Here is a 14,327-nt window from a genome sequence, read left to right as displayed (position 1 = left end):
GGAATTATGCAACAAGAGAAGACTTGGTTTTCTTAAGATAGTTTTTTATGAAAGTAAATGATTGGCTGTATCGTCCAATTTATATGAAAAATGGAGTATGATACAATTAATAAAAACAATGATAATAGGAAAGAGAATATATACTATTGACACATATAATATCGATACAATAATAATAGGAAAGAAAATATATACTAATTGACCACATGAGATATTGATATAATAATAGAAACAATCTATACTATTCAGTATTGACCATGCACAAATGTGTTAAGAAATCTTTATCATAATACTCATATAAGTTTTTTTTGCACGCTTTATGTTTAGAATCTCTTCACCATTTTTCTTATAAACTAGATAGTAATCCGCGTTATGCACAGAATAAAATAATTCATTAAATTATTTACTTTACTTGTAATAAGAGATTTGTTGATACTTTTTCAAGAATCAGATATCTATTCGAATTTTGTTAATCTATTCAAATTTCAGTTTTTTATAGTTACAAATTTGAATATGATCTAAATATTTACAAAGTTCGGTTTGAATACGGTTTGGATTTGGTTTGAATTATTGCAGGTTTAGTTCAGGTTTGGGTTCATGTACCTATTTTAATTGTGTAAATTTTAACAAAAATCTAAATATACTTAATCGTCAAAATCCAAAAATAAAAATAATATAACACATAAAATTTAAATAATGTAAGTCTAAATACTTAAAATTACATAAAATATTTCAATTTAAATATTTAGATGGAGAAAAATATATATTTTCAGTATTTTGAACATATTTTGTTATTTTAGATATTTTCATATTAATGAATATTTGATAGATATAAAAATTAAAATAACTAAAATATTTATGAAAATTTTCCAAATATGACTCAAAACTTGATTTTAACCTCAAAAGTATCTCAAACTTGAATCAAATGCAAAATTAACTCAAAATGCTAATGAAATTACAAACAACCACTTATGACCAAACAAAAAAAAAACAAATTTCATTTTTACGAATATAACCCCGTAAACTCTTCTGAGATTTTGTAATTCTTTTGAGGTTCTGTAAATCTTCTGGAAGACTTCCTGCAAGTCTTCTGGAAGACTTGCAGAATTTTGGGGTTTAAATTTAGGGTCTAGACGACTTCCATGAAGTATTATCGTGATTAATATTTTATCAGTTAGGAGATTTTCTTGAAAGTCTTCTAACTCCCTTAAAAATATTTTAGTTTCTAAATTGAAAAAAAAAATGACTTCATTGGAATTTATGTCTCCTTTTGTAAAGAAAATTTACACATTATCTCTCTTCTTCTCAAATAGCTAAAACAAAATGTAATGTTTCTCATTCTAAAACTCTCCAACCTCTTTCTAATATTTTTGAACTTAAAAACACCAAACTTTATATCAATTTATAGTTATTTCATGTCTTCTCACTAATTATTTTGTTTTTGTAGGTTTTTTATTACATGGTTCTCATCTTCCACTTCTTTGAAGGTAGATCTATAAATCATATTTCTTATTTGGTAACCTATTGTTGTTTAAAGCTATTAACTTTTGAAAACTTTTTTGGTTGTTTTAAACTCTTACTTCATTTTTGAAGTTTTTTTTTATGTTTTGAAGTCATTTGAATGCTTTTGGATATGTAGGTTTTTCGTATCTGAGACAGATTTTTTCATCTATTTCTTTTGATTAAATATATTAAATCAACTTGCACAAAATGAAGAAAACAAAATTGATATAAAACTTGTATAATTATCAAAAATTAAAACTATACAGTATTTGAAAAACTTTATAGATATATAAAAAATTAATGATTTTATGATTAAAATTTTAAATTCTTTTAGAATTATAAAATATATAATTAAACAATATTTCGAAATTTGTTTTGAATAAACTATAATATTGTGAACAACTCTGAGTTGAGGAAACTTCTCACCGCAACATCGAGCAGGTCGATTATTGTGATAGAAGACATTGATTGTTCTGTTGACCTAACGGGCAAGAGAAGGAAGAGAGACGGTGACTTGAGCGCCAAGAAAGATGGAGGACAAGGCAAAGAAGATCAAAACCAAAGCAGAGTCACACTCTCGGGGCTTTTGAACTTCATAGATGGGATATGGTCGGCTTGTGGACAAGAGAGGATAATCATTTTCACGACGAATCATATCGAGAAACTAGACCCGGCTTTGATCAGGAGAGGAAGGATGGATATGCATATTGAGCTGTCTTATTGTGGCTTCGAGGCGTTCAAGGTTCTTGCTAAGAACTACTTGGACGTTGATTCTCATCCTCTGTTTGGTGAAATTAAGTCTTTGCTGAAGGAAACAAAGATCGCTCCAGCTGATGTAGCAGAGAAGCTCATGGCCAAGAATCATAAAATAGATGTCGACGGATCGCTGAAAGACTTGGTTGAGAGTTTGGAGAGGAGGAAGAAGCACCAGAGAGATCACGGTGATGATCACAAGAAGAAGATTGGTGGCAAGAAACTTGGAATATTTCGCGGATTGTTTTAGGATAATGTCTTATCTTTTGAATCTTTTTTTTTTAATTTTAACCTGTGTGAATGTAATATATGAGCTGTTTGATAATAATAACTTAGATTTTTTTTTTTAAAGATAATAGTTAAATTTATTTAGAAAATGTATATATATTGTACTCGTATAAACACACACATAATCATAAACTCAAATAGTTCATACCAAACCTTTAATGGTCACTGCATGGTTGAGCTACTTGCAGGGATCGGTGGTTATCGGTTCACTGACTTCTCTGGTTTATTCCCTAAACCATTAACGGCCACCCACCTCGTCGGTTAAGCTGCTTGCAGGGACTAGTTTTAGATTCGCTACGCTATGGTTTATTCACCGTCCTACTAGTTCTCTGCGTCGATCTGGACTTGCTTAGTTTCATTGGATGAGATCTTGAGGTCTCCAAGTGGCGGCATTTTATTGGATGACGAGGAGCTGACGTGGCTTGAAGAAGCTGTATCCAGGAAACGAACGATGACACACGTGATGTTGTCTTTACTCCCTCTCTTTATTGCTTCAGCCACAAGTTTCTTCGCGGAGTCCTCTGGATCTTCAACTTCCTTAACCATTGCAACTGCTTCCTGAAAAATATTGATCAAAGATTATAACAACTAAAAACAAAGACGCTAAAGAAGCAATTATAACTTCACAGACCTCATTAGAGAAAACATCCCATAGGCCGTCACTTGCTAGGATCAGAAACTCAAGAGAGTCATCAATCCTTTCCTCCTATATTTCAACGACAAGCTGAATAACCAAAAAAAAAGGCGCCAAGAAGAGTATATGCAACGTGATTCTTATTAAAGTGATGAAAGTACCCGGATCTCTGGATCAGCAACAACATATTGCTTCAGAAGACGATCACCAAATGCACGAGAGACTGCAAGAACTCCTCCAACCCTCCAAGTTCCTATTTCAATTGGTGAATGCAACACACACACAGACATCAATTAGGACTGTGTGCTGAGAAAAAGCATGAAGCAGAGTTTTATAATCCTATAGTTCTTGATAATTTACTTGCCTGCCCACATAACAAATCCACCAGCATTCTCAATCCTTTCACGCTCATCACTTTGGTCTGGTTTGTGGTCCCTTGACACAGCAATGGCTGGACACAACACAGCATCACTCATATTAAGATAATTTATGAGAAAGACATGTGACAGGAGACTGACACCATAATATTTGATATGATCTACTGTATAGCAAGTTACCATTTCCGGCTCTGCTGATAACAGCTCGTGAATCACCAACATTTGCAACAAGTAAACGATCACCAAGAAGAATAGCCGTGGAAGCAGTCGAACCAGCATCTCTATTGTGGCTATCTTCCGACTTGAGAAGCTCAGAGTCTGTATGGTTATAGGCATCAGCTGGATAAAAAAGTTGATGCAAATTAGAGAGCAGCATGGAATAAAGACATTCTGTGTTTAAAACAATTTTGTTGAGGTTCTTGTGAGAGTACTTATAGCTGATTTGGTGTCAGAGATGAACTTTGGATGAGTGATGAGATTACTGAAAAGATGACGCTTCACATACTCAGCTGCTCTGGCTCCACCATGGCCTGACAAAACAGTATATAAGACCATTATTAATTCTCTGATGTCTAATGTCAAATTACAAGCAACCAACACCAATCTTTAAGGTCATGGCACAAGTGAAGCATCAAGATTCGTAAGCTAGTTCAAAACCGATGATTCTAGTTTGTTTTTTAGAGTAATTTCTTAAAAGTTACCATCAAAAACTCCAAAAAGACCAACGATTTCTCCATCAACACCGTCGATCCTCGTCTCAAAGAAGTCTTCCATAGATGATCTCTTCCCAGCCGAGCTTGCATATCCATAGCTGAATTTTCCATTCTGGCTGAAATTTGAATCATGTGTTAAAGCTCAAAGCGTTTGAAGACTCTTGATAGCAAAACGAATCTTTCACGTTACAAAATGAAACCACAATAACAGCAAATAATAAATTATTCAATATATAGTTTTTGGTTCAGATAATTAAATGGAGAGTTGAGATGAATATAGACCTGAGACCTCCACCGCTCGATGGAGTTTCAACAGACTGAGAAGGGTTGGAATACGACAAGGCCTCGTCAAGATATCCCATTGTTTCTTTCTTCAAGAAATTTCAAAACGCTTTACTTCTTTCGAAATCAACAGACAAATCTGCTCGGTAGAGAACATAGAAAGCTAAACCAGAAAGGGGAAAGAGGAAACATGTGATCGATGTTTTGAGAGTAGGGAGCATATTCCGGCCGCAAACGATGGTTTTGTGTTTCATTTTATGCGCTAATTATAGAAAGGTTGAAAGAAAGAATCAAAGAACCAAACAGGGAAGTCAAAAAAAGATAAACCAATGGCGCTTGTACAGAATCTGACACGTGCTCTCATTGGGCAAAGTGATGGCTAGAAATAGAATCATGTGGGTCCCTTGATAGTTATATCATTACCGCACACATGTGGTTCGTTGACATTACAATGACATTGAGTCATTGACATCATCGGCCTTGTTTGTATTTCTCTTTGATTAGACTGATTTAACCCTATTAAAGTTTGGAATGTTTTAAAAGTTGGGCCATTGAGCCCATAGTTTCTCAGCTAAAGTAGGGTAAGAAGAATAAGTCTACTAGTACCCTTGGGCCTAGCTATGTGATTTGTTCGTAACTGAACCGTTGGTTTTCGGTTAACCAAAATTTTGAAAACAAATTTCAAAATTAACCGAATTAAATTTTGGCTTGGTTGCCGGTTTTTTTGATTTTCGGTTAATTCAGTATAATTTTCTTTTTTAAAAAATCAGATATTTTCAGTTAAACTTGGTTATTTCGGTTAAATCGGTTATCTTTGGTTTGGATTTTTGGTTATTTTTGATTTTTTTTTGAAAAAAAAACAAACCCAACCAAAAATCGAATTATCTTTCAAAATCTTACCAAACCAAAAACCAAAAATTTTGGTTCGGTTCGGACAAAAACTGCAGGGCTACTTGGGCCCTATGCCTAATCTTTTGTCAATTTTGTAAATATTATTTTTTTCATCTGAGACGTTAGTTTCTGATATGACTATGAATACATACTTCACACTTTGGGATACTTAATATGATCTTTAATGAGTAAATACAATTGAAAAGAAAAGGTTGCATCCTAGCAAACTTTTTTTTTTTTTTTGAACATAGCTTTCATATTAAAATGCAGGAGAAATAAAAAAATTACAAGCCATAAGCTAGTGTTTTAGAGCCCAGAAGACCAGTTAGTTAGACACACAATAAAGGACCAAGAGTCTTTTTTTTTTTTTTTTTTTAAAAAAACCCATTAAACTAGAGACTGAACGGTTTATGGAGCGATGATCACGATGCAGAGGAGCATAGGGGTGGAGAAGGAAACGATTACGCCAGCCATTGCTGCATGAGAGAAGAAGCTACTGCAGGGTTTGAATCTCTTAGAGAAGAGATCCTATCTGTGATCTGCCTCACTAAGGTCCGCGAGACGCTTTCTGGTGTCCGGAAAGTCTGTTGATGCAAACGGCTGTTTCTCTCTGTCCAAGTCCAGTAGATGCAAGCCTGCCAGCAGAGACGAAGCAGAGTTCCCGTCAACGAATTTCTGCTCTGCGCCTGAAGTTGTCCCAATACACGATCCCACGACCTTTCTGGCTGAACTCCACATCGCGAGGCTAAGGTTCCCCAAATACTCCAGGCATAATGACAGTCAAAGAAGAGATGGTTTCGACTTTCTGGAAAACAGTTGCAGAGAACACATGTAGGAGACGTTTGGAGACCCCAGCCCAAGATTCTGTCCTTAGTCGGACAGCGATTCAGTACAAATAACCAAGCCAAGAAATTATGTCTAGGGATTCCACCTTTGTTCCAAACAGAGTAGAGCCAAGATACTAAGGTTCCTGCATCACTGAGTTGTTCGTAAACAATGCCTGTACTATAAGTGGAGCTCTTTTTTCCATCCACTTCCCATGCATAGTAATCTTGTGAATCGGTGAGAGTAGTGGCTGTGAGTAGAACATGGATGTTAACGAGATTCTCTGACCTTGCAGGTGGAATTCGCCAGTGATTACCTCGATGTAGTGAAGCTAGTGTCGCATCTAAAGGAATACCCAGGCCCGAGTCTCCATTGATGCCTAAGTATGATCGCAAGTCTCCATAGGGTGACCAATTATCAGTCCAGAACCTGCAGGACCGACCATTCTCTACACGCAGCTTGATCCAACCATACAAGGACTGGCTCAGTTTAAGAAGCTTATTAACCTGCCAAGAGAAGCGTCTGCTCGGGGCTATGATCCAAAGGTTACTTAAGCAGCCATCTAATACCTCCTCCTTGAACCAAGCAACCCATACTGATCCCGCTTGAAAGAACAATAACCATATTAACTTCAGACAGCACGCCTTGTTCCACACTTTAAAGTTTTTTATTCCTAAGCCTCCTTCCCGCTTCGGTTTAGTTACAAGGTCCCATGACACTCTCGCTGAATGATGTTCTTCTATGTCCCCTTTCCAAAGGAAAACACCACATAAGGAGTTGATGCGCTTCACACAAGCTTGAGGGAGGATGAAAGTGGAGCACCAAAACGTCATGATGCCAGTAATGACCGTTTTGATAAGCAGTAGCCGACCAGCAAATGATAGAGATTTGGCACTCCAAGATGACAACCTGCTTTTTATCTGTTGCATCAGGACCTCGCAGTGGAGCATTGACAGTTTTTTTGTGCATAAAGGAACACCGAGATACCGAACCGGCAAAGCACCCATAGGCATGCCTGTTGAGAATTGGATAAGGTCTGTTTCAGCAGTGGAGAGGCCTGATGCGAAGAAGGAAGACTTTTGCACACTCACGGCTAGACCAGAACGAAGCTCAAACTCGCGTAGTACTTGAAGCACGGCTTGGACAGAGCTGAGAGAACCATCTATAAAGATAAGCAAATCATCAGCAAAACATAAATGAGTAAGTTTAGAGCCTTCGCATTTCTGATGATAGTTGAATTTCATGTCTCTAGCAGCCTGGTTGAGCATGAAGGAGAGAACGTTCATGGCAATTACGAAGAGATAAGGCGAAAGAGGATCTCCCTGACGAAGCCCCCTAGTACCTTTGAAGTAGCCATTTACATAACCGTTGTAACCCACAGTGAAGTTCGTGTGACAGATGCAAGCTCTTAGCCACCGCAGAAGCTGAGTAGGAACGTCTATAGCTTGAAGACAAGAGAACAAGAAAGGCCATGATAAGGTATCAAAGGCCTTTGCTATGTCTACTTTTATTGTGATCCTCTTTGGCTCAGTGTTCTTATGGTAACCTTGAACCAGCTCTCCAGCCAATGATGTATTCTCAACCAATAATCTCCCTTTCACGAAGGCGGTCTGATTCGGGACGATCAAATCTGCAAGGATTGGCTTCAGTCTCTTAACAAGTAGGCGTGAGACCACCTTATAAATTGTATTCAGACAGGAGATAGGCCGGTATTCCGTGATCAGAGATGCGCCAGGGTGTTTGGGGATCAGAGAAAGTATGGTTGCGTTTGTGGATGCAGGCATGAAGGAGCTGATGAAGAAGTGTCGGATTGATTCAGTGACTTCACCACCTAAGATGTTCCAAGAAGCTTTGTAAAACCCAGAAGTGAGCCCGTCAGGTCCGGGCGCCTTGTTCTGATTGAGCTTGAACATGACTGATCTTATCTCATCAGCTGTGGGCAACGCGGTCATTTGAGCAGCGAGTTCTGAGGGGCAAGCGAAGTCTGTCAAAGAGTGGAACCATTGCGTAGTGGAGAGCACTCCCAAGACATGCGCAGGGGATGGTCCGAGTATTTGTTGGAAGTGAGTAACGGCATGGACGCTCATCAGGATGGGGTCTGATATTATGACACCTAAAGGAAGTAAGAAGGATCGTATGAAATTGAAATTCATCCGTGCTTGGACCATCCTAAAGAAGAAGGTGGTATTCTGATCCCCTTCCTTTAACCAGTTGACTCTTGAGCGTTGTCTGAAGTAACTCTCCTCTATGCCTCGTAGGAAGTTCCAGGTTTGTAGTGCTTGTTTCTCCATTTCAAAGAGGTGAGTGGAAGGAGTATTCAGGGCTAGTACCTGCACATCTAAAAGTAAACGGTTAGCTTCACTCACTCTCACTTGTATTTGTGAAAAATTCTCTCGATTTAAGTGTTTCAAGTCACTCTTTATCTGTTTTTGTTTCCAGTACAAAGCAGTAAGGTTCCAAACAGTGTCTCCGGCCTGTGTCCACGCATCGATCACAACCTGGTTGAAGCTTGGGTGTTTGGTTAGGTAATTATAGAACTTGAAAGAAAGAAATTAACCAACCACAAAGCTCTTTAGATGATGGGCTTGAAGCTTTATTGGTTTGGTAAGCTTGAAGCTAGGATGCAACCTTTCGAGTCAACTTCCACATCGGTGCCGCCTCTGAAGGAGAACGAGACTTTAGGAATCTCCACAGTCTCCAAGCCAGTAAAATTGTAGCACGTGTCAAATATCGATCGTCCCATCGTAGACGTATAATTAGACATATTCTCCTTAAACGCGGTACGTAGTGCCGCGTAGGCCTTGGGAGGGAGGCGAGTGATCACGGTGCCTGAGTCTATTATAGCACCGGGAGCAGAGAATACGGTTAAAGGAATCTCCAGTTCCTTGCCGGCGACGGTGATACCTACGATGTCGAGACCATAAAAGGAAGCACTGTCTCTGGCTAAGGAGATGGGAGTGAACTTGACGGAGTTAGATAATCCACCGGATGATCCGAAGGTGAGATGACCAGTGTAGTCTGCGGAAGAAGGGAGGCAGTAGGAGAATATGTTATTGTACGTCATCGACGTCTGCGACGGAAATGAGAATGTGCCCCGGCCAAGCCCGAGAAGTCCGGCGATACCGTTGAAAAGTCCTTGGTTGTTCTCGCCGCATCCAAAGTTAATGTTTTCAAATACATCGGAGTTTAAAGTAAAATTCTCCTTGGCGAGAAATCCTACGGTGAACGAGCTATCGCCGTATCCTACACCGTAGATGCAGTTGGAAGCCGAGCAGTTTCTATAGTAACCTATAATCAATGTAGTGAAATTTTTTAAAATTTTAATTTTATAAATAGCGAAAACGATTTAAAACATCATAAAACCATTACACAAGAAAAAAAATGATTAAAATAAATTAGTTTAACCAAAAAGCATAATATATAAATAAAATTTAATATTTGAACGTAATTATTTTAATTTTCAACTTTAAATTCTGAATTCAATATATTAAATCTTCAAGCCTAAAATTTTCTTCTAAAATCTAAATTCTAAGCTTAGATTAATTAGTTGCAACGGTATAAATATTTTTTTAACTATTTTGTGAAAAAAAACAATTATGCGAATATTTCTCTTTTTCTTAAAAAAAAACCTGAAAATCAAACCTTGGGAAGTGAGAGAATCGCAAACAGGGGATGAGCACGAGACGTTGGAGTAGGAAGTAGACGAAGAAGGGTTAAAGATGGGCTCCTCTTGTGGATAACAAGACGTTCCATTTTTACCACATGGCTCGCATTGAGTCCACGTCAGATCGCTGCCTGTGTCGAAGACCAGAGATAGATCGTGTTTCGGCGTCCCGATTCCGACCGTCACGATGTAGTTTCCTGAACCGAGTGTGCTTCCGTCTCTAGCCTCTAGATCCGTTGACTGGCTTTGACTGACTCTATATTGGGGTGTTAGTTTTTTTGAAAGCTTTGAGTGGATGGATTTTACGCGCGTCTGGTCGAGTCTGAGGATGTCGTCATGGTTGGGACCTGTCTTGGCTTTCTCGCTGCTTAGACTCGAGCATGGACCGTGTCTGTGCACCACTTGAAGCGACGACTTGGTACTAGATGCTGAATCGATACATCAGAGTTAAAACTATTAACATGTATCTCTTTTAACTGGCGCAATTCATCATATATAGTTAAATGAATCAGACTGGAACTGTATTAGCTAAGATAATGTCACCTCTTGGAGAAAGAACACATGATGATGATGATGAGGGAAGGAAAGAGCTAGCATGAATTCTGTGGAAAGAAGCCTCTCCGCTCTTTTCTCTTTGAGCTCCATCAGTACAACCAAAACTGAGCCATACACAGATTATGGTTATGATATTCAACAAATTCTTCATTTTCCACTCTCGCTCACAGCAATACGTATTAATTACATAATTTGGTGGGTCATTTTATAACCATATCCCTTTGCTCATTAAATTATGAACTGGATGTTGTTAGACTAAAGGCTAGCCACATATCACATACTGACATATAAGTAGGGTATAGAGATGATTTTTATGAAATCAGCTATGACCACTAATTTAAGATAGTGTTAGAAAAGTCTACCGTATTTATAAAGCTAATACCTCAACACTCTTCTTGAACCAGCACAAAAAGAAAGAAAGAAATTAAGAAACATAATAGACACAGAACTGTTTAGGACTTGCTTGCTTTACTCCCCATGACCTTCACAAGAAGCTCATAATCTAATATGTCCAATACAGTGTCAAAGAAAGAGACAATAGGATCAGCGGCTACGGTCAGAGTCGTGGGAAATGAAATGCATACAGTATCCCGTTCAATTGAATCCATCTTCAAAACAAGTCTTAAATGAAATATATATTAGAATCGCGTTCTGTAATTTTTGTTTTTATTATTCATGTATGTACTAATACATCATGTATTATACAAGTATATACCTTAAGCCTCAAAAGAACACACAAGAAAAGGATTTAGTCTTCGACTGATCAAGGGTGGGTCCATCATTTTCTGTCATTAATTTGCATCAAGAAACCAAGGGCTAGTTATTTTGTGTGCATATAGGATACATTTTACCAACAAAGAGAAAAAAACAATATACATAAATACACGTAAAGTCCATATGCAGGTGGTAAACATGATACATGTTAATTAACTCTTAACATTTATAACTTTCGAAGATAAACCTGTTACAATTCCGAAATGTTTTTATACATATAATAATTAGATCATCTCCAATGATTTATTCTATTTTTTCATCTAAAATAGAAAACTAGTGTACAACCCCATATATAGTTGAACATTAGAGAAGAACGTGTGTACTAATATACGTCACGATCATATATAGTTTAACATTAGAGAAGAACGTGTGTACTAATATACGTCACGATCAATCTGTTTCTTTCGTATGAGCTGTATTAAGATAATATATACCATAGAAAAGGAACTATTGCATCCAAGCAAACTTATTCTCGTACACATACTTGACACTTTCACAGACGGCCACTCAAGCTTACAAACACTTGATTAAAGGATAAAGCTCAAAACACAAACTTACCAATTTTATATTGTTTGTCATCAACTACATACAACCATTGGGAGCAAACCCGACCCGACCGCCCGGACCGTCGTACACAACTTGCATTGTCCTTTGCTGAACGTTCCCGAAAATGGCCACGTCCTCATCGTTGCTATTCCCTGCAAACGCCAAACAAACCTGCGACACATCAAACACGTACAAAACCCCTTTTAAGTCAAGTTCCACGACGGTGCCGCCTTTGAAGGAGAAGGAGACTTTAGGGATTTCCACAGACTCCAAGCCAGTGAAATCGTAGCACGTGTCAAATAGCGATCGTCCCAAAGCAGTCTTATAATTCGACATCTTCTCCTTGAACGCGGTTCGCAGTGCCGCGTAGGCCGTGGGCGGTAGGCGAGTAATCACGGTACCGGAGTCGATTATTGCACCGGGAGTAGAGAACACGGTTACAGGTATCTCCAGTTCCTTGTCGTCCACGGAGATACCTAGGATATCGAGGCCATAAAAGGATGCACTCTCATGGACTACTGTGGAAATAGAAGTGTATTTGACGGCATTGGATAATCCACCGGATCCGAAAGTGAGATGGCCAGTGTACTCTGGGGAGGAAGGGAGGCAGTAGGAGAATATGTTTTTGTAGGTCATCGCCGTCTGCGAAGGAAATGAGAATTTGCCGCGGCCAAGACCGAGAAGTCCGGCGATACCTCTGAAAAGTCCATAATTGTTCTGACCGCAGCCAAAGTAAACATTGTCGAAGACATCGGAGTTTAAAGTAAATTTCTCCTGGGCGAGAAATCCGGAGGTGGAGGAGTTATCGCCGTAGCCGATAAGGTAGACGCAGCTGGAAGCCGAGCAATATTTATAGCGACTTTGTGAAGCGAGAGAATCACAAACCGTGGACGAGCAGGAGATGTTGGAGTAGGAAGAAGAGGAAGAAGGGTTAAAGATTGGCTCCTTTTGGGGATAGCAACTTCCAGCACATGGCTCGCATTGAGTCCACGTCAGGTCGCTCCCTGTGTCGAAGACCAGAGACAGATCGTGTTTCGGCGTCCCGATTCCGACCGTCACGATGTAGTTCCCTGAACCGAGTGTGCGTCCGCTTCTAGCCTGTAGATCTGTTGACTGGCTTTGGCTGACTCTATCTCGGGATGTTAGCTTCTTCGAAAGCCTCGAGTGGATGGATTTTACGCGCGCCTGGTCGAGTCTGAGCATGTCGTCATGGTCGAGACTCGTCATGGCTTTCTTGCTGCTTAAACTCGAGCATGGGCCGTATCTGTGCGCCACGTGCAGCGACGAATTGGTATTAGATGCTGAAATCGATTAATTAGCGTTAGCAATATTAACCTCTATGGGCACCAGTCATCATATATAGTAATTAAGATCATGAATTATTTGAACTGAACTGTATTATTATTAGCTAAGATAATTTCACCTCTCGGAGAAAAAACGCATGGTGCTGATGATGAAGGAAAAAGAGAGCTGGCTTGAATTCTGTGAAAAGAAGCCTCTCCACTTTCTCTCTTTTGAGCTCCATCAGCACGACCCCAACTGAGCAATACACAAAGGAATATAGTTATGATATTGAATAAATTCTTCATTTTAATACACTACTAAATACATGAACCTGGTTAGTCATTTTATAACCAAATTTCTTTGCTCAAGAAACTCTGTAGTTGATGTTGTTAAACTCAAGGCTAGCCACATATCACAGATTCACAATCACATACCATTAATATGTAGGGTACTGAGAGACCCATGAAATCAGTTATGACCATTAATATAAGATAAGTGTTAGAAAAGTCTAATAGTTCAAATTATTAAAAAGAAAAGTCTGATAGTTCAACTCTCTTGTTGAGCCAGCAAAAATAAACCCAATAGAGAAACTTTTTAGGACTTGCATCCTCTTACCCCCATGGCACCTAGAAGAAGCTATATCAATGCAATAGCCTGCACGAGCCCAGCAATAACCCTAGGATCAGCGACGTTGATGTTGACACAATGCTTTTTACTTTCTTCTGGCTTCTCTTTCTGTCATCAGAATCTAATATGTCAAAACGCACTGTCAATGAAAGAGACAGTAGGATCAGTGGCTAAGGCCAGAGTCGTGGGAAATGTAGTGCCTACAATTCTACCTGAATCCATCTTCGAAACATAAAGGAAATATAGTAGAATCGTTCCTTGTAATTTTACTTTTAATATTCATGTATATACTAATATTCATGTATGTACTTACACAAGTATAACTTGAGTGACGAGTCTCAGAAGAACACACAAGAAAAAGGAATTTGTCTTTGACTAATGAGGGACGTTCTAGGTCCACCAATTTCTGTCATTTTTCAAGAACCCCAGGGCCTAGCTTAACCAATAAATTGATAAATATATAACAACATTGACTTTTTAACAATATTGAATTTAACTTATTGTATAATGCTAAAATGCCTAAAATGATCAGAGAAAATGGTAAGGTTAAATTTGAAAAATCATTTAAATGTTCATTACAATATAACACATCAGATTATTATATAAACAAA

General features: G+C 38.4%; 3 protein-coding genes across 3 annotated transcripts; 1 reads left to right on the top strand and 2 right to left on the bottom strand.

Moving 5' to 3' along the window:
* Positions 1 to 1,882: 1,882 nt before the first annotated feature.
* Positions 1,883 to 2,558, top strand: LOC103847551 (AAA-ATPase At3g28610; the record flags this gene model as incomplete). Its single annotated transcript, XM_033281741.1, has 1 exon — positions 1,883 to 2,558. A coding segment is annotated over one exon (624 nt), but the record flags the coding sequence as incomplete, so codon positions are not given.
* Positions 2,559 to 2,605: 47 nt separating this feature from the next.
* LOC103846780 (probable protein phosphatase 2C 69) lies at positions 2,606 to 10,258 on the bottom strand. Its single transcript, XM_033281737.1, has 9 exons — positions 9,909 to 10,258; positions 4,551 to 4,639; positions 4,257 to 4,384; positions 3,987 to 4,085; positions 3,736 to 3,894; positions 3,543 to 3,629; positions 3,340 to 3,431; positions 3,176 to 3,250; positions 2,606 to 3,102 (listed from the first exon to the last, which is right to left on the bottom strand). The coding sequence occupies exons 1-9, from the start codon at positions 10,017 to 10,019 to the stop codon at positions 2,866 to 2,868; spliced, it is 1,077 nt and encodes a 358-aa protein (XP_033137628.1). The 5' UTR covers positions 10,020 to 10,258; the 3' UTR covers positions 2,606 to 2,865.
* A 1,412-nt stretch (positions 10,259 to 11,670) lies between these two features.
* LOC117128907 (aspartyl protease family protein At5g10770) lies at positions 11,671 to 13,507 on the bottom strand. The gene is made up of 2 exons (XM_033281736.1): positions 13,229 to 13,507; positions 11,671 to 13,106 (listed from the first exon to the last, which is right to left on the bottom strand). The coding sequence occupies exons 1-2, from the start codon at positions 13,392 to 13,394 to the stop codon at positions 11,842 to 11,844; spliced, it is 1,431 nt and encodes a 476-aa protein (XP_033137627.1). The 5' UTR covers positions 13,395 to 13,507; the 3' UTR covers positions 11,671 to 11,841.
* Positions 13,508 to 14,327: the final 820 nt, after the last annotated feature.

This window comes from Brassica rapa, chromosome A10, assembly GCF_000309985.2.
Source record: "Brassica rapa cultivar Chiifu-401-42 chromosome A10, CAAS_Brap_v3.01, whole genome shotgun sequence".
Lineage (NCBI taxonomy): Eukaryota > Viridiplantae > Streptophyta > Magnoliopsida > Brassicales > Brassicaceae > Brassica > Brassica rapa.
The sequence above is the reverse complement of the archived record's forward strand: the minus strand, read 5'-3'. Positions and strand labels throughout refer to the sequence as shown.